This window comes from Microtus pennsylvanicus, chromosome 6, assembly GCF_037038515.1.
Source record: "Microtus pennsylvanicus isolate mMicPen1 chromosome 6, mMicPen1.hap1, whole genome shotgun sequence".
Lineage (NCBI taxonomy): Eukaryota > Metazoa > Chordata > Mammalia > Rodentia > Cricetidae > Microtus > Microtus pennsylvanicus.
The window spans coordinates 63,513,512-63,537,530 of record NC_134584.1 but is presented as its reverse complement, the minus strand read 5'-3'; the positions used below and the strand labels follow the sequence as shown (position 1 = coordinate 63,537,530).

At 38.2% G+C, this 24,019-nt stretch overlaps 1 protein-coding gene and 1 non-coding gene across 2 annotated transcripts; both read right to left on the bottom strand.

The window, feature by feature from the left end:
* Nucleotides 1-16,085: 16,085 nt before the first annotated feature.
* Nucleotides 16,086-18,583, bottom strand: Cox7c (cytochrome c oxidase subunit 7C). Its single transcript, XM_075976363.1, has 3 exons — nt 18,386-18,583; nt 17,450-17,592; nt 16,086-16,180 (listed from the first exon to the last, which is right to left on the bottom strand). The coding sequence occupies exons 1-2, from the start codon at nt 18,458-18,460 to the stop codon at nt 17,476-17,478; spliced, it is 192 nt and encodes a 63-aa protein (XP_075832478.1). The 5' UTR covers nt 18,461-18,583; the 3' UTR covers nt 16,086-16,180; nt 17,450-17,475.
* On the bottom strand, nt 16,268-16,329 carry LOC142853211 (small nucleolar RNA Z39). The gene has a single exon (XR_012911132.1). It is a non-coding gene; the product is annotated as a small nucleolar RNA Z39 (small nucleolar RNA).
* Nucleotides 18,584-24,019: the final 5,436 nt, after the last annotated feature.

Genomic DNA, 24,019 nt, shown 5'->3' with positions numbered 1-24,019 from the left:
ACGGACTTAGTCACATCGGCAGCATTCAAAATTTTGTCCATATTGCTTCTTATTTGTTTTGTTTCATTTTGGATAGAATATCACTATGTAGCATTAGCCGGGAACTCACTTTGTAGAGCAGGTTGGCCTCAAACTTACAGATATCCTCCTGCCTCTGCCCCTGAGTGTGGAAACCACTTATATGCTTCATTCTTTTTTAATCTCATAGCTTTGGGAGCTCATGACTTCAGAAAAAACTGTTAGCTTCTTCCTTGAGTCCCTTAAGAGACTGTAAGTAAACTCAGAAGAACAGATACTACACTTTCCCTTATCCACAAGGGGAGGAGACACAACAAATGCAAGTATGAACTCAAAGAGACCGTGACAACATTCCAAGACCTGAGCACAATCTCAGCAGCAACAAACAGAACGACACAAGAAAATAATCCCAGCATGAGTGATGGAAAGTGGGTGCAAAGTCTCACCCTTAGACAAGAGGCTCCTCACAAATGTAGCCGGGAGCAGAGGTAAAAGTCAACTCTTTTCAGTGCACTAGACACAGGTGATGTCTACCACATGCTAAGATATGCTCCTTGATCAGTAGTTGTGTAACACAAAGCAGACTCTGTATTTTAGTGCCCTTTTCCCTTTGTAATGTTTTTGTTCAGTGAGAAAAAGAGCATTGTTTGGTGAGTGGTGGGATGACATGTAGGATCTGGTCAGTTTTGGAAATGAGAAAGAATTTGACAAAATATACTTTATGAAATTCTCAAAATACTAACCTTTGAAATGAAAAAGAGATTGCACTTAGATGAAGGCAGTCATATTTGCTTCCACTGTGAGAATCTGATCTCAGAAGATTCTAATATGTGAGAATTAAAGCAATTGGGGCTCTTTGAATATCTTCTTTCAACTCTGATGATCCACATGACCTTCTTAGCATGGATGCTCCAGGATAGCTGGGTGCTGTGGTTTGAATGTTCACACCCTTCTAAAACAAGTATTTTGGACCTTAATGCTAAGAAAACAGCAGTATGGTACTAAGGTTGGGGGTTGTATTGTTTAAGTCATGACAATAACTTAGAGGTTTTATTATCCGAAGGAAATGTGTCAATCTAAATATACCTAATGAGCTTGTGATATGTTCAGATGTTAGGCTTAAAGAAGGTGTTCTTGTGGTAAAGAAAAGAAATTTCCTCCAATTTCAGACAAAACATAGTCTGAAGAAAGAGCTGATTCTCTTGACTTCCAATGATTCAAGCGATTTTAGACCTGGCCTGAGTGTGCACTAATGTAACAAACTCCTCCTCAGGGCTTCCTTGTGCTGAGAGTTTCATGGGGGTGTTTCTCTAGGAATAAATTCCGGCTGTCGTTACTCAGACTCACTTGGTAAACTGGAATTGATATAAAAAAACAACAAAATAAATTCAACATTTTTCCCTTTTAGGAACTAAAGCTATCAAGCTGTGAAAATGTTTTATTTTTAAGTGACATTAAATTAATCTAAACATGAGCTGTGAAATCTTTCTAGGTGCAAAGACTAATCTCAGCTTTAAAGGAGAACTGGACTCTCTTAAGGAACCCAGGTTTATGAATATAAATCTCCAGTGTGTGGTGCATACAGACAGAGCTTCTTCTTTCAGTCAACACGAAGTCTCACAACATAATATGAAACGACATGACCTCTATCTATGCTTTATTCTTTTCTTCTTGAATTCAGCTGAACAGAGGACTGCAGGGGTGTGCCCTACCCCAGCTTTCCGTCTTGAGGATAAATTTGCCAATGGAAATAATGGAAAGAAATCTTCTTTTCTATGAAATCCATAACCTCAAAAGGTGAGGTAAATAAATGACTGTATATGTTACATAGATTTTATGTATCCTTGTGCTACTTCACAAGTTGTTTTTCTTCACCTGTAATTTCTTTGACACCTGTGAAAAATTATCTGAAGCATGACTAGTTGCAATTTTCTAGCTTCTAATAGTGATATAATTAAGGGATTCATAGGCATCGTAGACTTAATTGACATGTAAACAATATGCTTGTGGATGATAAGCACAGGCTAATTTACATATCAAAAATCAAACATAAATAAGGAGCTTTATTTTTCTTAAGTCTTTTGACGGAGCCTTTTTGATGGCTTATTTTTTTCTTATGATTATATTGTCAGTGTAATTTTGGCTTAAAATAAGAATATTTATTTTGTTTCTGGTAAACATTCAAATGTTAAAGCGATATGTAGAAAAATGAATAGAAAGCCAATTTATATAATTTAGAAGTAAAATCAAGCAAATAAGAAAAAGTTGGATGTTTGCAGAAATAGAGATGGTTACTTGAAAATAAATACTTTTTTTCTGGGGGGAATGGTGAGGCTCCAGTAACCCTTCCCTACTAGTGTAGTGACTGAGAGCTTTCATGTCAGGAGCAAGGTAGGAATTGAAATGTCCTATGTGTTTAGAAGGTTGACAACCTTAGCTAGGCCTGAGTACTCTTTGGCCATATTGTTGTTTTTTTTCTTTTGTCTTATAAAAGCAAAATGGAAGTGAACATACCTAATTTATCTTTCTCTTATAGCTTAATACCTAATTTGTTGGAAAATTCTTGTCAGAAAATCTTATTACCAAAGCATTCAAAACACCTAATGATTCTAATGGTTAATTCTAAGGATTGTCTTGATTAAGCTACATATTGCCTAGATATATAAATATCATTTCTCAGAGAGGGTATTTTGTGGTAACATTGATGACTGTTGTGTTCCTGTAATACATAAACGGAAACACCCCGTATAGTGTTGAACTAGTTACTTTTGCTATGATAAAATACTTTGAGCCAGCAACTTATAGGAGAATGCATATGATTTGGCTTATGGTATTAGAGGGTTAGAGTCTATGACGGTAGAAAAAGGAACATATTAGAGATCACATATTAACACACACGAAAGACAAAAAACACACCGACAAGGGTGTGAACCTTTTGAAATCTCAAAGCCTGTACCAGTGATACACCTCCTTTCATAAGTCCACACTTTTTTCAGGTCTTCCCAAAGAGTTCCAGAATTGGTCACCAAACATTCAAATATATGAGCCTATGGGCACCATTCTGATTTAAACCAGAACATAGGTGTCAGAACACGGTCAAACGAATGGGAACATGGTGAACATTGCCTTGGGGAACTGTGAGAGAGGCTCCAGGTAAAAAAAAAAAAAGGCAGAGGGCCCTTTATATAAGGTGCATGTCATTCCCTAGATTGTTCATGAACTTGATTCTTTGTTCCCTGTTGACAAACATTTACATTCAATTGATAAGATGTGTTCATCCTTGCTGGATGTCAGAACATAGCTATAGAAGGCAATCTGGTCAGTAAAAGGAAAGGTATCTGCTCAGGCCCTTGAAGACCAAGTTCTCAGCACAAAGGAGATTTATTTGCCCCAGAGGAACACAGGGCAAGGATAAGGAACAAAGACTGGGGATAGAGGAAGAGGGAGAAGGGGAAGGAGAAGTGGGATTTGTCCCAGAGGGAAAAAGACCATCTCTGGATTAAAGAGACAGACATGGCACCTAGAAAAATGATGGCTTGTAAAGATAAATTGGGAAACCCCAAGTTAGTATGAAGTATTTAATTTTAATTGTGCATGATATTAAGTGAGCCAAAGGGGACTTTTTATTGCTGGATTAATACTTTGATAGTTGGACCTTGGTAGTCAAAACTCAGCAGGAGGGATGGGAATGCACCTTGGGAGCTAGCTTCAGGAACAGAATCTAGCAGGAAAGCAGAAGGAATTGCAAGGCCTGCCAGAGTCACAGGTTTGAGTGGGCTTGCAAACCTGCAGTCAGTGTACCTTGAATCTGGATATGGCCTTCTGCCTTGCTTTCATGCTTTCCCAGCGACAATCTATAGTACTTGCCAGGAAATTGTGTTTAAATTGGTCTGTTCCAAGAAAGTCCTGGGAAAGGCCTGCTCTGTTGATATTTAGTATGTGCATATTGATGTTTAGTTATAGGTTTTTAAGATCATGTTTTTCTGAACTCAAGCAACCTTCTTTAGATCATCGTTTTCTTTGTTTCATTTGTGTTTGAAAGTATACTGAAACTGAAGTAAGGCTGTTCACAGTATTAGACTGTAGCTTACTCCATGCTTTCAGCTTCTCAGATCTCAGGTACAGCAGACAAGATTTCCTCATGCTGACTAAAAAGGAAACAACAGGGTACCATCAAGAGATCAAATATGATCCTTCCAGTATCTAGTTTGATGAACCAACAATTTTATTAGGGGTGCTTACAGTACCAGTGACTGAAAAACTACTGAATCACTAAAAAACTAACCCACTGTAGACGATTCTGACAAAAGCCATGTCCCTAGAATTCTCACTGAACTACAGGGCTCAGAGAATGGGACTCCTCTTTCCAACAATTGTTCAATGCTTTTATAATCTTAGCAAGGAACTGCATGAATTTTTGAAGTCTCATGAGCTTCCTGATCTTAGTGCACTACAAGTCTTCTTCCCTGCTCTAGAAAGGATGATTCAATTTGAACAAAATAGGTACACAGCAATGACCTTAATATTGGAATCCAGACACTGAAGTAAATTCCTTTCCAAGGATGGATGGATATCATCTAATCCATAAAAACACTTGCCTTTCTTCCCACAGATAAATATAATCTTTGCCCCTTATCAATAAAACTTCTCTTTGCAACAGATGAATACTGTTACAGAAAAATACAACCCATCAAAATGTAGTTGGGAGGCACGCCCCAAAGAGTACTTCTGCAGAATACTGCTCCACCTAAACTTTGATTTTATAAAATGCCATTTATCTTCACATGTTCTTAACTGACAAGGAAATGAGATATGAAGGTTTAAAATACAACAGTGTTTTTCTTTAAAGATTAAAATGCGTTACACTTTTTAAATTCACTAACACTTTACTTTATTTGCCACCTAGGGGTCTGGGACACAGACATGTCTAAAATTCAAACAGATATATCTTATCTAATCCTTTGTAGGACCTATTGCTATGGAAAATTCTAAAGAGATTAACCTTGAACATATACACTCACACATCTGAACAAGGGTGTGCACATACTCACAGGTACACTAAGACACACAGATGAAATGAGTGAAGGAGGCTCAGAGACAAAAATCAGTGACAAAATAAACATTAATGGACTACAGTAACTATCTTAACACAAGAACAACTTAGTTAATTGAACTATCTAAACAATAATAATATCCTGCACTACGGTGAAGGATATATCAAAAGGGTAAAACTCCCCAAATCCTAAGAAAGATTTATTTCTTAATAAATTTTAGTTGATTTTGTATACAAACACCATACATATTGAAATTAATATCAAAATTCTTCGCTGTGGTTTAGTTTTGTTTTCTGAGTTATTGCATTCAGTTAACCTCTCCAGAAAGTTGTCATTCTGTTATTCTATGATGTTCTATGAATACCAACATCTTGCTGTCCTCATTTATAAAGAGTCTTTGGGGACTTTAATTTTTCATCTGCAGTTCCTGGGGCAGGAGCTATCACATCTACATTAAACATTCCACAGAGTTGTTTAACTGACTCCTAGCTTCCATCATCACCAGGTCAAAAATGTCATCAGGCAATATCGGAAGACAGAGACTCCTGCATTCTCAATTACCCACCTACCTGATGTTACCTGTGTATTAGAGAAGTGTCTTTAAGTGTCTTCATTTATGACTTCGGTGGATATGGGAGCAGGGAAGTATATATCTTAATTAAGGGAGCCATTTTAGGGTTGGCAAGACTCTTGACTCTAGAGGGGTTCCCAGGGGTCCAGAGAGATGTCCCCAGCTAGTTCCCTGGGCAGTGAGAAGAGGGAACCTGAAATGGCCCTATCCTATAGCCATACTGATGAATATCTTGCATATCACCATAGAACCTTCATCTGGCAATGGATGGAGATAGAGACAGAGACCCACATTGGAGCACCAGACTGAGCTCCCAAGGTCCAAACGAGGAGCAGAAGGAGGGAGAACATGAGCAAGGAAGTCAGGATCACGAGGGGTGCACCCACCCACTGAGACAGTGCGGCTGATCTACTGGGAGCTCACCAAGGCCAGCTGGACTGGAACTGAAAAAGCATGGGATAAAACCGAACTCTCTGAACATGGTGGACAATGAGGACTGCTGAAAAGCCAAGGAAAATGGCACTGGGTTTTTATCCTACTGCATGAACTGGCTTTATGGGAGCCTAACCTGTTTGGATGCTCACCTTCCTAGACCTGGATGGATGGGAGAGGATCTTGGACTTCCCTCAGGCAGGGAACCCTGACTGCTCTTTGGACTGGAGAAGGAGGGGGCGGGGAGTAGGAGCTGTGGGGAGGGGGAGGGAAAAGGGAGGCTGGGAGAAGGTGGAAATTTTTAATAAAAAAAAACACAAAAAACTTCCTGAGCCCATAGAGAGTCGTGATTTTTGTGTCAACCTATTATCCAACATAAATGACAAATTGAGAGTTTTTAATTTGTAGCTAATTATAGTTTCATATTCCAAATTTGGATCCTGTTGCTCTTGACCCTTATTAAACACTACCTGAAATTTTAATATGGCCCATTGGTCTGCTTCGACTACATCCTAGGTACATAAAAATAATCTCAAAAATTCATATCATGGTCTTCCTTTTCTACAAGAGTCTCAATCACAGTTCCATTGAATTTCTCACTCATTCATTTGGTTATGATAAGGATGGTGAGACAGAACATGCATACCCATATTCACAATTAGAAGGAAGAGACAGGACAATTGCCAACTTGAGGTCACCCTGTTCTATGCAGCAAGACTGTGAGATTCTATTTCTAAGAATAAAAAGAAATATTTGTGTTATACATGTGTTTATGAATAATATATATATATATATATTCATGCTTAAATCTCTTTCAAGGTGTCCAGTGAAGGCATGTGTAAACATTTATAGTTCTATAACCAAATTAAGTCTGCAATAAATGGGACTACAATGATTGCTATGTCATTTAATCTTGCTTTCATTACTTTCTAATAATGTGGTTTTTTTTCATAAATTACATTTAATCCACTAAGTCTCAGTCTTTAAAAAATTTCTTTAGCTTAGGAAGTATTTCTCATTTGCAAATAATTGGTTGATTTGATTCCAGGGCATGGAGATTCAAAGTTTTATAACAATTAAGAGTCCCAACAACCCAATATATATTTAGTTATCATTACTTTAAAACTAGATGAAAGAAGTTGTCATCGTAAGAACCAGTACTTAATAGCTAAATTTAGCTTATTGCCTAGATAATAGCATGTATCTATATTGCTTTAAACTACCTAGATATAAATAAAATGTTTGAGTATTAATGAGGCAAATTCAAACAAGTTCATGTAAATACAGCTGTGCAATTCATATCTGTATGCTTCTACATCTATTTATATGTGTCTATATATTTAACACAATTTAAGTATATGTGCTATACACCTTTCTCCTCAAGTATCTAGAAGCTCAAAATCTAAAAATCTCAAACATTGTGTCATATATACTAGAATGCACTTTTAATCAGGTTCTCTTTGATTCTTAAGCCTCTTTCCCAGCATTTACAGTATTTTAATTTGTATTCATTTGGTGTGTGGAAGCATCTGTGTTTACCTGAAGTTTATGCACTCCTGAGAGACAGGGAATATCATCTTGCTTCCCTCAGTGTTTTCTCCCAGATACTGCCACAGTACTATAAACATGAGTGTTGAACAGATATTGAAGGGAATGGATCTGTCAGTTGTCACTTTCTGATGCAGCAGGGCATGTCACGTTTTGGACTGATAGTTACTGCTTTGATGGAATACTGGCATCCTATGTACATATGCAAATGGGACTGCTTTCAACTTTGGAGTTCAGCATTCACTGTATTAAATATTAAAATGAGCTCTCTGTAGAGCACTGCCTCTTGCTGTCACTTGATTAACTGCCCTATAAAGTTATTTTATAATGCCAGAGAAAGTGCTAAGTATTCAAGGCATCAAAAGACTTTATTATGGGTTTTAGTGTGTAGAGGCACTTTGGTTTTAAAGCTAGAAGGAAATTAACTATGGAGATAGGGAAGCCACACAATGGCCTCTCACAGAGTTTTCTACTCTCACTTATTTATCTCAGTTGGAATATAAAGATACAGTTTTTTGGTTTTTGTTTATTTGTATTTTGCACATGTTCTCAACACAATAGAATTTTTAGAGAACCCAATAAATTCCACACATCCACCGAATTTATTTCTGAAACAGGCTAATTAAGAACAACAGAAATATGATTTACCTGTTCCTTGTTTTCCAAATAACTTTTATATTGAATATTCAACCTTTTATTTTTCAATACGTTATCCCTATTGAACCAACATGTTCTAGATAGTTTTGTGTCAACTTGAAACAAGCTAAAATCATCTGGGAGGAGGGAATCTCAATTAAGAAAATGCATCCATAAGACTGTAGGCAGGCCTGTGAGGCATTTCTTAATTAGTGATTGATGGAGGATGGCTCAACCCATTGATTGTGGTGTCATTCCTAGGCTGGTGGTCCTGGGATAAGAAAGCACTGGACTGAGCTCCCAAGGTCCAAATGAGGAGCAGAAGGAGGGAGAACATGAGCAAGGAAGTCAAGACCACGAGGGGTGCACCCACCCACTGAGACAGTGGGGCTGATCTATTGGGAGCTCACCAAGGCCAGCTGGATTGTGACTGAAAAAGCATGGGATAAAACCGGACTCTCTGAACATGGTGGACAACGAGGGCTGCTGAGAAGCCAAGGACAATGGCAATGGGTTTTGAACCTACTGCATGAACTGGCTTTGTGGGAGCCTAGCCTGTTTGGATGCTCACCTTCCTGGACCTGGATAGAGGGGGGAGAACCTTGGACTTCCCACAGGGCAGGGAACCCTGACTTCTCTTCAGACTGGAGAGGAAGGGGGAAAGGAGTGGAGGGAGGGGGCGAGGAGTGGGAGGAGGGGGAGGGAAATGGAAGGTGGGGAGGAGGTGGAAATTTTTTCAATAAAAAAATTAAAAAAAAAAACTACAGAAAAAAAAAAGAAAAGAAAGCAGGCTGAGCTAGCTATGAAGAGCAAATCAGTAAGTACCATCCTCCATGACCTCTGCAGCAGCCCCTGAGTTCAGGTTCTTGCCCTCATTGAGTTCCTGTCCTAACAACCTACTATGAAGAGCAATATGGAAGTGTAAGCCAAATATAACCCCACCTCTGCCCTTGCTTTTGGACTTGCAATAGAAACACAGCAGTAGAAACCCAAACTAAGACAACTCATATCATAATTCTGGGATAACTTTTTCCTGTCTATTGTTTCTCGGACCTTAGACCTTCAGATGTCACATCAACAATTTCCTCCTCACAATGCCACATATTTATTAGTCTCATAGAGTACTCACTTAAGCCAGTAGCCTCTTCATGCTTCCCAAGTCCTGTCTATTTGACATCTTCCGTGTTTATCCTCTATACTTGAGGATTTTTCCTTTCAAATTACTTTAAAAACATTTATTAAGCTCTTACTATTGCCAGAAAATATTAGGTGCTTGAGATAGTTGTTTTAATAATAAAATACTCCTTTTGCATTTTCCTACATATAACCTAAAATATTTTAGAGATTTTCTTTTTTCACACATCTGAAGGCCCACATTCCACAGTTCTTGATTTGTGTATCACTTGTAGCCTCTTAGGTCAGATTATCTTTGTGAACTGCTTTGAAAATAATAGATCTGATACAAATGTTCAAATTTCCTAAAGTAATGTTTATTATACACAACAAAACATCTTTATGCTCTGAGGGGTTTTTGCATGTGTATACTGAATATACATGGGTCCACATTTGTATGTGTATATTCAGAAGATTGTGTAAGCCCAGAGTTAAAATAGGGTGTCTTCCTCAACTGCTTTGCACCTTATTTATTTAGGCAGAGTCTCCCACTGAACACAGGGGTTTCTGATTTGAGCTAGTCTAGTTAGCTAGATTGCTGAAAGGATACTAAGTCTCTGCCTCCTGAGTACTGAGATTACTTGCCTGGTTTTCACATAGATTTTTGAGGATCTGGGCTCCAGTACTTAAACTTGCATGGCTAACACTTTTCTCACTAGACCATTTCCCTAGCCCCTACATGATGAAACTTCTCTATATAAAAACATGCCTATTAGTTTCTAGAATAGATTAAATTAATCCACGTTGAAAAAAGTATACTAGCTACTGTGAGGACAAGGACTTCTCTAGGAATAGGCAAGAGGCACTTTCTGGATTAAGGCAATGATCTGCATTTGTATAGGGCTTTCTATTATATGGGTATGTGCTTGTGTTTAAACTCATGGAATAGATATACATGTCACTGGCTGCAGGTTTTACTTTACTTTTTTTTCTTGCCTGCTCCATTCTTCAGTTCCCTTTTTATATCTTCAGCAAAATCCCCCTTTATATATCTTGCAATATCATGGATTATTGTGTTTTCTTTTTGTATTCTTTTTCTGTTTGGAAAAATGAAAATCACTTCTCACTCTTAGTGTTGAATTCCTAACTCAAGGTGTCTTTTCTTCTGCTATATTTGCAAATGTCTCCTTTAATTTCAGATTCTTGGCCATGTTCAAGGTATTAGGTATGATTTCCATTTAATGGAGTTAAAAAGTGGTTATCAACTCCCATAACATTTGTGCTAGTACTGCAGCAGTATATCCTGCAGGCATGTCACTGTTGTAGGTTCCAGGGTTCACAGACGTGTAAGATTGATACTTACTCTTTTCTGATAGCATGCAAAGTGCCTTCTAGCACCATAAAACTGTCAGTAGGGATGAAGCTTCTAGTTGGGCACCTAGTCAACTACCTCTTGTTTGAAAGCATGAGCAAGTTTTTTTTTTTTTTTCCTGAAACAATTCAGCCTTACCATCATGTTGTAGAAGCTAGCCAATAGTACGGGGGGAGGGGGGGAATCCCGTTGTTCAACAACTTAACACAATAGAACCTATTCCTGGCACTATTTTGCTTGGTGACATATGATGTGTAGTTGGTGCACATCTCCCCATTATATGAACTCCATTTGAATTCCTTTCATAGTTGTATATAGTCAAGGGAGTTTCTACAGTAGTAGACTTCCATGTGAATTTTCAAAAGGCCTTTAGTTGTTCCTTCTGTTCTCTCCTTTACTCTGTCGCCTACTTCCTCCTAATTTAATCCTCTTCTAGTTTTCTCTATATATCTTTACAATGATGTTCTATTTCCCCTTCCTTGGAAGTTACCCACCTTCCTTCTGGCATTGTGGTTAACTGGGATTGAAACACACATATCTAGAATTTTAAAAGATAACATTTACACATAAAAGAAAACATTTAATATTTGTCTTTTTAGGGATTATTGTTTCAAACGCTATCCATTTGCTTGTGAATTACATACATATTCCCTCCCTCCTTCCCTCCCTCCTTCCCTCCCTCCCTCCCTCCCTCCCTCCCTCCCTCCCTCCCTCCCTCCCTTTCTTCCTTCCTTCCTTTTTCCCCCCTGAGGCAATGTTTCTCTGAATTTCCTTGGCTGTCTGGGAACTTGCTCTGTAGACCAGGCTGGCCTTGAACTCACAGTTCCACCTGCTTCTGCCTCCCGAGTGGTGGAATTAAAAGGGCTCACCACCACTTTCTAGTGATAATTTTGTTTTCTTCTAATAGTCAAAAAATATTCCATTGTATAAATATTCCATATTATCTTCATCTACTCATCTAGTGATGAACATCTAGGCTCTTGACAATTTATGGCTATTATGAATAGAGCAGCTATGAGTAAAAATGAAAAAAAAATAGTAAGATGTAGACTACTTTAGGTATATGCCTAGGGGTGGAATAGTTGAATGTTGTGGTAGATTGATTTTCAACTTTTTGAGGAATCTCCACACTGATTTCCAGGCTGGTTGTACTGGTTTCCACTCCCACAGCAATGTGAGTATTCCCCTTTCCCTGCATCCTCCCTAGCATCTGCTGCCATTTGCTTTTTATTAATTTTGACTTTTTTAATTAACTTTTGATGGAACAAAACCTTAAAATAGTTTTAATTCACATTTTCCTGATGGCAAAAGATGTTGAACATTGTTAACTGTTTCTCTTTTGAGAATTATCTGTTTAATTCTGTATCCTGCCTTTATAACTGGGCTATTCATTTTCATGTCCAGTCTTTTAAGTTCTGTGTATATTGTAGACACTAATCCTCTGTCAGATGTAAAATTGGTAAAAATTGTCCCCATACTTGATCAAGTGACAGTGTCCTTTGATGTACAGAAGCTTTTCAGCTCCATGAAGTCCTATTTATTAATTGTTGGTACTGATGCCTATGCTACTGGTGGTGGCCTATTTAGAAATCCCATGCCTGTGCCATGAGTTCAAGCCTATTCCCCACTTTCTTTTTATATCAAATTCAGACATTCCTTGAGGACATGGGTCTGTAATAGAGAATAGGTTGTATTGCAGATTATTTTTGCTGTTTATAGATGGTATTTTTTGGGGGAAAAGTTTCTCATTTGAAATGAATGTTAGTCTAAATTCTATTTTCATATTTATGAATTTCACCTGTTATTTGATATTTTCTTTAATATTCTCTTATAATACTCATACATCTTTAAACTATATTTGAGAGTTAGAGGTCAATTAAATGTCTTCGTTCAAAACAGAGTATTATTAGGAATCATTTCATTGACTTAAAATTCTACCTATCATCATCTATCTATCTATCTATCTATCTATCTATCTATCTATCTATCTATCTATCTATCTATTCTATTCTATTCTATTCTATTCTATTCTATTCTATTCTATTCTATTCTATTCTATCGCCAATCATGTTTGGCTCTATCCTACGTCTTTGGGCTCTCCAGCCATTGGTTGGTACCATCCAGGCAGTGTCTAGCATGACCTCTTGTGACATTTGCCTCAAGTTGGACCAGTTATTGGTTGGCCATTCCCACAAGTTCTGCACCACCATTACCCCAACACTGTTTGCAGGCAGTACAAATTGTAGGTCAAAGGTTGTGTGGCTGGGTTGGTGTCCCAGTTCCACCATGGTAAATCTTACCTGGTTATATAGAACTGTCCATTTTGTCTAACATCCTTTTTAAGATGCAGGAAACAACACTAAATCCCAGTGACACACCCTGCAAAACTGACTATTGCTCCAAGCACATCTTATTCTCAGAAAGGATCTTTGGTACCGTAATTGAGAGCTGTGTTTACAAAGGGCAGGGGTTTAGGGAGACAGTACTACATAGGAATTTCAAAATACCCTACTCTGTAATTGGTACTGACACAATGATTCTCATATTAAACTAATTGGCTCTATTTCTGTGAATGTTTACTAGCCACATTAGTTTCTGGTTTGTAGGTGGGCTCACACACAGAAATTGCTTTGGTTGGAGGCAGTCTTGAGATTGGATATAGATCTCACACTAGCAGTTAAAACTGGATGGATTTAAACTGGAAAAGGCTCTTAGCATGATATTCCTAATTATAAGTGGAACACTTAATATTAAGGTTAAGATGTTAACCTGATAAAACTGTCAATTTATGGTTTCTTCCTTTGAAACAGGGGAATGAAGAAGTGTTCCTGAACTCAATATTTATCCTTACCACCATTTATCTAAATGTATTTGCTGAAAGCCTAATAATATTTACCATAGTCGTACATTTTGATTCCAGCAAAGAAGGCACACAAAGCTTATCCTAAAGTACACAAAATCCTGTAAAAACTTTGAATAATTGATACTCTTGTTAGATCCGAGAAAATTTGAAATGGACAGTGATTTTTGTAGGAATAGTAAAAAAAATCAAAGATAACATAACTACGGAAAACAAAATAGATATACATTGCTTGCTAATCTATGAAGTCACAGGACTCAGAAACTAGGTTATTTAATTTTTACAAATGATCCAATAGTGATTAAGTCCCATCAAAAAGAGTGTAGCAATTCCTAATAACTGCACCTGAAAAAAAAAAACACACTTTGAAAACCAAAAAATATTTACCCTCCATTATTTTGGATCCAATTCACACAGATAGTGAGTGTTCAAGAAAATTTTCCTCAAAAATAAAAAATTTCCTTACTATCTTGTCATCTTCCATTGTTGTGATTGGAGATACATTTATTTCAAATTGAAAATGGCCTTGGGGATCTATTTGTCACATTCTGTGTTGCAAAATTAGATGTCGATTTGATCTTTTTTAACGGAAACACCACAGGCTTACCACAATGTATGTTTCCCACGCCTTCCACTCATTTATTAAAGAGCTCCTACTCACCATTGTCTCTCAGGGACCTAGTAGGAAGGAGGGACATTAACCCGAGCAGGAGGTTGGATAGTGCATTGCCTTTCAACAGCATCAGTGTTCACTCAATTTTCCTTTGTCAAAACAGAAGGGTTTGCTTCTTACATATTCATGAAAACTCCAAAGGACATAAGTTAGGTAACAATCAGATTGTTTGAACCCATATTCAAATATGGACTTGAGAAGTCTATCCAAAATCAGCTTTGAGTTATTCCAAAATCTTTCATTTGATTAACATATAAAGCAGGTATTGTTTCTTTTGTATACACAATTAGAATAAAATATTTGCTGATAAGTTAAAAATTTAAGATTCTGATGTAGGCTAAAATATAAATCTCAGTATTTACGAAATACCTAGGGGATTCATTTTTAAAATTGTGGGGCCTGTATACATGTGTATACTGTGTAAGTATAGTCAAAGGACAGTCGTCCTCTATTGCATTCGGGTTGGGTTGGCTAGTCAGTGAGCCCACAACACTCCTGTCTCTTAAGCCTTAATTGATCTCTTCTTAAAATAACAATTTCCTACCCTTTGTCTCCATCAGTGAAATTTGGGCAAAGTGGAGATGGAGTAAAACATGCATGCCCGAATTACACTTTGGCATAGTTGAATTATCTCAATACATTCACACTCGGGAGGCCCTACTGTTTTAGTTTCAGTTCACTTTTACTTAATGGCACATAGAAACACACAAGCTTCAAGTTTCCTTTTTAAGAAATAGCGCTTTGGGCTTTTTCTTTTATTTACCACTCATTAGATTATAGATGAAATATATGAACTAAGAAGTCTTTATTTCAAGATGACAAAATATTGTATAGCCTTAACAGTGTCAAACTTTACAGAAAAATTAAAGTGCCAGCATGAGGCTGAAATGATGGGAAAGTGACTAAATACCATGGTTCTTCCCGGACTCTTCCCCTGAAGAGGATAGAATATATGAAACTACACATCACCTTTAGACATGGTAAAGTTGAAATCCAGGCAGAACTCGGGGTAGTTAATGAAATAGACATCTCTCCCAGAACTGTTTTAGTCCCATTTTCAACAATACATTTAGTTTATCACACTCTATACTAAAACCTACAAGCATGTTTAAGATCTGTCTTCATTCTTGTGTGGTTGAATGCAGGTATGGGGTTGGGACAGGTCTTCAAATGAACTTGAGATTCAAAGATACAGGTAGGTTGGCTGTCCCATGAGCCTAAGGGATCTACTGTTCTGTTCACCATGCCTCTCACAGCTGTGCTTAAAGACAGCTGTCAAGTGGATTCTGGGGAATCTTAACACCCTCAATGTTGCATGCTAGGCACTAGTCCCTGATCTTATACCAGCCCACGCATTCTTTTCTTGATTATCACAAGGAAGTGGTTTTGATACTTATATTAAAATTTAAGAAGAGGGATGAGGAGCCCAGTGCTAACATTACATTTGGCCTGGATTTGGGGTCATTTCTGGCTCTGTGCCAGTAATTTCTTCTGTTGTGTACTCTAACTTCAGGATATTACCCCAGCCCAGCTTCAGAGTGACCATTATATGGAAGCAACCGAAGCTTGTCCTGAAAACAAATCTTGGGTTTTGACCAAATACCTACATTCTGGAGTCTGAGGAATACCTACAAAATGTCTGCTAACTTGTATCTAGGGAAATACATTTTCATTTTCTAATGTCAACTTAAAGTTTTTCAATTGAATTTTTTTCAGTGAAAATTATACTAAACATAAGCCCATGTGAAATAACGGTCAGCAACTGCTTATCCCTGTCACATTCCTTATTTCAGAGAAGAGGCACTAAATATTTACGTTACATATTTATTTACAATTTTATTTAGTAATAAGAGTTCAAGAGTTTAATCCAGTTTTCAGATCAATCTCCTAAACAATCTTCATTCTGAAAAATAAAACCAAAATTAATGGCATTAGAAATCCATCTGACTAGACAGATATCACAGCAGTTTCTTATCTTCTACCAATTTGATACATCAGAAAGCGTTTACAGTATCATGAGTTTTTCATACTGATTTGCTTCATCACATGTATCAAAACATTGCATAAATAAACACATGCATAAATGCAACATCTATGGAGATGTAGTAATATGTTTCCTTAATGCAGTATTTCTCAACTTCAGCAGGTTAATTTACTAATACCATAGCAGATATCTTAGATCGAGAGAACCCAAACACCAGAGTATTTTCTTTCTTGGGGGTTTCATAGAATGTATTACATACCTAGATGTTAAGACTGAAAAAAGTAGCCTGGCGGTGGTGGCACATACCTGGAGGACGTGCATGCAGGTGTAGCTCTGTGCACTTGAAGTCAGACTGGTCTACAGAGTGAGTTCCAGGACAGATAGGGCTACAGAGAAACCATCTCATTTCTCATTACCCTCTCCCTAAAAGGAACCTAAAGATTTTTGCAGGCTTGCAGCTTACAGGCCATATGTACTCGAGGATAGGTATAAACCAGTGGTTCTTCACCTTCCTAATGCTCCAACCCTTTAATACAGTTCCTCATGTTATGGTGACCCCCAACCACAAAATTATTTTCACTGCCACTTCATAATTGCAAGTTTGCTACAGCTCTGAATCATAATGTAAATGTCTGTATTTTCTGATGGTCTTAGATGACCCCCTTGAAAGGGTTGTTTGACCCCAAAAGGGATCACAACCCACAGGTTGAGAACTGCTGATATAAATGCAGCTCAACAACAACAACAAAAATCTAAGCTCACTCAATCTGAGTTTTGTTTGTAAAGTTTAGGAACCCGATTGTGGGGTTCTTCCCCGTGAACTCTGTAGATGATGATACCTTTTTTTTTTAATGTTAAGGTTGGATGCCTCTAGTGTATTTTTATTTCCCAAGAGTCATTTATTTCAGTAAAAGACACAAGACTGATTTACAAAGTGTGAAATTCAGAGCAAGATAACCCTGTGTAGAAATCTTATACACTGTTACTAGCTATGGAATCTCAGTAAACTTATCTTTGTGTCTTCAATGGAGTTTTAATATCACTTGTCTTACAAGTTTGTTGAAGAATGTGTTCAGACTATGAGTGTCTTCAGTAATCAGCACACATCTATTTATTTTGTGATGAGTAAGTGTATAGGGTACACCACAGAAATTATTGCTTTAGGAAAATTAGAAGCTTACTAATTACCTGCTAAAGGGTTGAATTAAATATTCTCATTTCTTAAGAAGCTGGTGCCTCACTATGAAGAAAGGAGCAGCAAATCCAGATCCAAAGTACACAGTCATCATCGCCAGCAACCGCCACTTGTTTTCCACCGAAAATGGCAAATTCTGTTGGGAAACAGAAAAAGCCTCCCAACAGTCCTTCAAGGAATTTGATTTCATCCAATAAAAGGGGGGGGGGGGGCAATCATGTGTACATACACACGTGTACATAACAATCAGGTGCATTCGACAGAACATGAAATAAACACCAGTTTTTTCTGAATACCAGTCGGTAAGTCCGATTAGGCTAAGTATAAGAAACAAGCTAACTCTTGTATTTTTGATAATTGAAAAGGTATTACCATGCACTGTAGCCAGTTTAGAAACAAACACACCACTTTAGTTCACTGTTATTAGAAATTCTCCACCGAGTACAGTATCAACCGCAGTACAAAGGTTGCCCTTTCCACAGGGAGCCAAGCCTTCCACATCCGTCAGCGGGGCCTCGCCGAACAGTTGTGCGGCTGTTACCATTAACTACCGGGTTTATTTGCACCTAAAGCTACACCTGCCCTCAAGCGAGGCTTGTCCTAACGGAGACCGCTGGTTTCCGTGGTTAATCCACAGCCACGGGCCTCCTTCTCCTTTGTTCCCAGTGACCTTCACCCATTGTCCAACCTCATTAACGTGACGCCCTGGACTCGTCCGGGCCTCGCGGCTCTGCGGCGGAGGCGGCTAGCAAGCTGAGGCCGCGGCTGGGCCCCGGGATCCCACCTTTATCGGGGAGGTGGGCTGAGGGCCTGCGGGCTTCCGAGCGCCGGACCTGCCTGCCATTTCCTCCCCTCACTTTCCAAGCCGGGCCTGCGGTAAGCGGGAGGCGCCGGGCCTCCCTTGCCCTACGCTGCCGGGCCCCACTCACCTTTCCCGGGCCCTCCTCGTAGTGGCTGCGACGGACCACGGAGGTGGTGAACCTCCGGACACTCTGGCCCAACATGGTGCGGCGGGAAGCTCAGCAAGGGGCGCAGGGGTGGACGGCGGAGATAATGGCCGCACCACCACAATCCTCTTCCTTCACGACCTTGCTCTACCGCTCCGAAGACCGAAAGGGAAGACGGGAACTACCGCAGGAACTTCCGGAAACGCAACGCACGGTTGAGCTCTGAGGATCGTGGGCTTTGTAGTTCAGATGATACCGGACGCCATATAGGCTCCGCTGGAGTGTGGGAAATGTAGTTTGACTTTGGGATGCGCTGAGCGAGACCAGGAACCAAAGGATATTGTTAGTGATTCGGGTCCTGAGCTATTTTCTGAGTTCAGATGTGGAATTCTTGGGGTTTGTTTCCCGAAGCAATTTATTGAGATAACTGAAGCTGTTTAACCGTGTGGGTCTAAGTTTATGGAACAAGAAAACAAACTTTTTCTGTGACTTCTTCACACGTTTTTCATTGCACTGTTTTGTCACCAGTGAAATACGGGCAGTGTGGTCCTATCAGAGAGTACACAAGCAAGTGAACAAATGGCGTGTAGCACAAAGAATGTCATGGATAAAACTAAATTGAAGTGCTGAGATGGATTCATGAAGATACAGAAATTGGATATGAAAGGACACACAGAGCACAGATAATACTCTTAGATGCAGCTTAAGTAGGTTATGGAAGAGATAAATACCCTCTGATCTCTGCAACTAGCCTGGATTAGAAATTGGTGTGTTCCTGCTGAACATAACATTTTCGTGGAGCATCAGTATTAGAAAAAACCATTAGACAATGATAGATTTTTGAAAATCGAGGCGGGGGCATTATATATATTCCTAAATACACGAGTATAAGTTTCCCAGTCTATATAATGTTACTTATGTATGTAACAATAGAAAATGAAAAAAAGAAGCCATGAATTTGAAAGAGTTCAAGGTAGGATACATAATAGGGTTTGTAAGGAAAGAAAGGAAGAAGAAAGTGATGTAATTATATTATAGTCTCAAAGAGATACGTTTTAAAAGTGCATTGTGTGTACTTGTTAAATTAAGTTTAGCCTAAATATGCTTCATATTTGATGATAAAATTTGGCTGGAAGTACCCTCTTGTACATAGTGAACTATGACATAAGGGGTATGTAAAAATACTGCATTCAAGCAATGAAGTCTCTGCCAGTTAACAGGAGTTAAGCAAATCTTAGGGTCAAATTCTGTCATCTAGCAGTCTGTCAGTCATTCAGTCAGTCTGTATCTATCTATCTATCTATCTATCTATCTATCTATCTATCTATCTATCTATCATCTACATATCTATGGATCTATCTGTTAAACATAGCTGCAAGTTCTGCCAAAAGATAGAAGCTATCCTTGCATAATCTAGTTGGACTTCCTGTGAGTATTGTCACTAAAAGAGCATGGGAGAAGTACCAGTGTACCACTGTTTGCCCATATAACACACACACACACACACAGATGCACACATGCACACACACACACACACACACACACACAGAGAGAGAGAGAGAGAGAGAGAGAGAGAGAGAGAGAGAGAGAGAGAGAGATTCCTTTTCTATATTTTGGAATGTGTCTGTGTGTGTTGTGTGTTGTGTGTATGTGCTCGTTTGCACATGTGTGAGTGACAATGTGTGGGTGCACATGTGTGGCTGAGCAAACCCAATTCATTGCTTCAGTATGTGGTATGCCACGTCACTTTCTCTGATAATGCATATATATATATATATATATATATATATATATATATATATATATATATAACAGGAACCTCTGGAGGAGTGAGTCATTCTGATTTCTTTTAGTTGGAAATGCTCCTAATTCTATGACATTTTTATTTGTAACCTTTGTTAAATTTAATTGATTTTAGTTTTCACAAAATGACCAAATATCACACCAACTGTTTAATATAACTATTATATAAATCTATGTATCCATCTATATATAGTATATATATATATATATATGTCTGTATATCTATATCAATCATCTGTCAAAGACAGAACTGTTTAATATAATTGTTCTATATCTTGTTACAACCTTAATGTTGGTCTATATCTATCTATCTATCTATCTATCTATCTATCTATCTATCTATCTAGAACTGTTTAATATTTGTTCCATGTCTTTATCATTATAACCTTAATTTTAGCTTAGTCATTTTCCTCCAGAGCAAGATTTGAAGAGATATGCAAACTAATCAACAAGTCTGTGGTAGTTTGAAAGAAAATGGCCCCAAGGGAATGGTACTAAAAGGAGTGATACTATTAGGACATGTGGCTTTGTGGGGTAAGTTTGGTCTTGTTTGAGGAAGTATGTCACTGCAAAGGCAGGTTTTGTGGTTTCATATTTCCTCAAAACATGGCCCAGTGTCTCAGACCATTTCCTGTCGCCTGTAAGATACAGGACTCTCAAGCACTTCTCCAGCACCATGTCTGCCTGCTTGTGCCCACCATGATGATAATGGATTGATGCTCCAAATTGTAAGGAAACCACCCAAGTTAAATGTTTTCCTTTATAAGAGTTTTCTGTGGTCATGGTGCCTCTTTGACAGCAATAGAATTCTTAAGAGAAAGCTCAAATCTTCCAAACACTTTCTAACATTTTATTGAGAGCTATGGGGAAGTTTGTTTTTATTTAAATAAATATCACCACAAACACACATACCACCCACCCACCCAAACAAACAAACTAATCACAAATTTAATTTTTACATTGATTTTGGATTGTTCTTTTTCATTACTAATTAGAGACTATCAATTAGTTAAGTACCTAATAACATACTTTGAGAATGGAGTTTATGCTTAATTAGTCTCTTTTAAATTCCACTATAAAGGGAAGAGATAAAGCTAAAATAGATCTGGCTGCATTCCATTCCTTAACCAACAATATGAAAATATGATAAAATGGCTAACCACAGATTCTTCCGAATTTCTTACTGATCAGTGAAGAGCATAGTGAACCTTTTCTTAGCCTTTATTATGAGCTCAACCAGCAGAATCCAATAGACTGACAGTCAGGTATTTCTGGAGCTTGCAGATCCATTCAGAAATGCTTTCTTAGTCCATCCCCTTATAAGGAATCAGTCCTGACCCTTTGAGAACTGAGAAGTTCAAGCTAATAATATGGAGAAAACACAGGAGGTTCATGAAGTGGGGAGCAGAGAGGAAGAAGATGAGTCTGAATGGAGAAATGGAGAAAGTCAAGAGACAAATGGTGAAAAGAAGATGGAAGGTCTTTCTGCCCAACCCACTGATGTTCCTTCACCCCCACACACTCAGGGGCACGAGCACAGTGCCCTAGGTGATTCTCCCCACTCTTTTACCCACTCACACATTCACAAAGCATGCCAAACAAAAATTCCCCACGGAAGCCTTTCATGCCCAGAAACAGAACAGCACACATTGATGACTTGAGTCACCAAGCTCTGGAGTGGTTGGTGAAGAATGTGGAACCCTGCGGCAGGGTTGATGCACTGTTTCTTTTAGAGGAACTTTAGCATTCTGTATTCCTATCACAGTAACTGGCCAAAAAATGCCATTTCCTTGAAAAAACTTTGGAATGGATATGATATATTTTTACTCTAAAGTTCATTGTAAGAGAAATGTGGCATTTCATGAATTGATTAGTATAAAATAAAGAATCAACCTTAGGGACAGGAGATTCACTCTAAAGTCAAATTTTAAAAATAAAATTCAACTATTTTAAGCATTAGAAAAGGTATATAAAGTGAATAAAGTATGAAAATATGATAAAATGTCTAACCACAGATTCTTCCTAATTTCTTACTGATCAGTAAAGAGCGTAGTGAACCTTTTCTTTAGACCCACAGAATTCTTTAGAGGCTAAAATACATTATAGAGAACAGTGAAAGTAAAAATTAAAATACAATGTTATTTCTCTCAACAATATTTATTAGGTTACATTTTTAAGAAGTAGGTTCAACTTTATTTAAAAATGAACGGTTTAGTGAAGAAACTTTTCAACTTACATTGAAAAATTCAAATTAACACATTTCTTTTGGTTTTGAATTTATATAACCTGACACTGTGATATGAAAATCAGGACTCTGTGACACCAGCTTGTAATTTCAGATATGTAAGAGGAAAACCTGGTATTATTAAAAGGAGAAAACATGACAGGCTGTGTTCATTAAGATTTGCAAATATGTTGCGAAGTTTCTGAATGGATGACTGGTGCCACTGGGAGGCAAAAGTCTGAGAAGAAAGAAACAGGAGTTTCTAACGATCAAATTTGACTTTCCAGGTTCTTTTTGGTTGGAAGTCTCCTCTGTTCCTTTCTTTAACCCCTGTTATACTCTTCAAATTTCACCTCATATCTTCAGATATTTCCACAGAAGATTTTCTACCCCCCAACATAGTCAAAGTCGACTGCTACTCACCTCACATAAAATTAAATTTATAAGACTCCATGGCAGTAAGGACATGTATCAGGTCTTATCTCATTACTATACCATATGACACTTTAGAAAAAAAAACTGATTTTTAAATTAGCTTTGTATTTGACCTCAAAGTGGGCACTTAACTTTATATAGCAGAAGGAAGCTGATAAGGAATGATGCATTCAGTAGAAAGTGGTCCAGGGCTTTTAGAAAAGGCATTCCTTCGTGCAAATTAGATATTTTCAGTGAGTTATTGTAGGATTGCTTCTATTTATAGTCTTTACATGCTTTAATAAAAGGTAACATTACTCCAGTTTTAACATCGGCTTTACATAGTTATCATTTTGTCCTCAAAGTAATCCTTTATAGCAGAGGTCACTAAAGTCACTTGTATTTAATATATGAGGCAAACAATTGATACTGAATAATTCAACTACCTTGACTTTGTCCTCATCATCAGATACTACATAGCAGAAATAAGACTAAAATCAAAATTATGATGTCAAGCTTATTGCTCTTTTTTCATATATATATATATATATATAAAATTTATTTATTTTTTTGTTGTTGAAAAAAATTTCTGCTTCCTCCCCGTTTCCCATTTCCCTCCACCTCCTCCTACTCCTCCTCCCCCCATTTCATTCCCCCTCCCTCTCAAGACTGAAGAGTAGTCCAGATTCCCTGCCCTGTGGGAAGTCCAAGGTCCTCCCACTTCTATCCATGTCCAGGAAGGTGAGCATCAAAACAGGCTAGGCTCCCACAAAGCCAGTTCATGCAGTAGGATCAAAACCTAGTGCCATTGTCCTTGGCTTCTCATCAGCCCTCATTGTCCGCCATGTTCAGAGAGTCCAGTTTCATCCCATGCTTATTCAGTCTCAGTCCAGCTGGCCTTGGTGAGCTCCCAGTAGATCAGCTCCACTGTCACAGTGGGTGGGTGCACCCCTCGTGGTCCTGACTTCCTTGCTCATGTTCTCCCTCCTTCTGCTCCTCATTTGGACCTTGGTAGCTCAGTCTGGTGCTCCAATGTGGGTCTCTGTCTCTATCTCCATCCATTGCCAGATGAAGGTTCTATGGTGATATGCAAGATATTCATCAGTATGGATAATGTCATTTCAGGTTCTCTCTCCTCAGTTGCCCAAGGTACTAGCTGGGGACTCTGGACACCT

Excerpts from the sequence above, each read along its gene's own strand:
- Cox7c (XM_075976363.1), bottom strand. The coding sequence starts at position 18,460 with ATGTTGGGCCAGAGTGTCCGGAGGTTCACCACCTCCGTGGTCCGTCGC. Across the intron at positions 17,593-18,385 it reads ACGAGGAGGGCCCGGGAAAG|AATTTGCCATTTTCGGTGGA; the intron begins GTGAGTGGGGCC and ends GTTTCCCAACAG.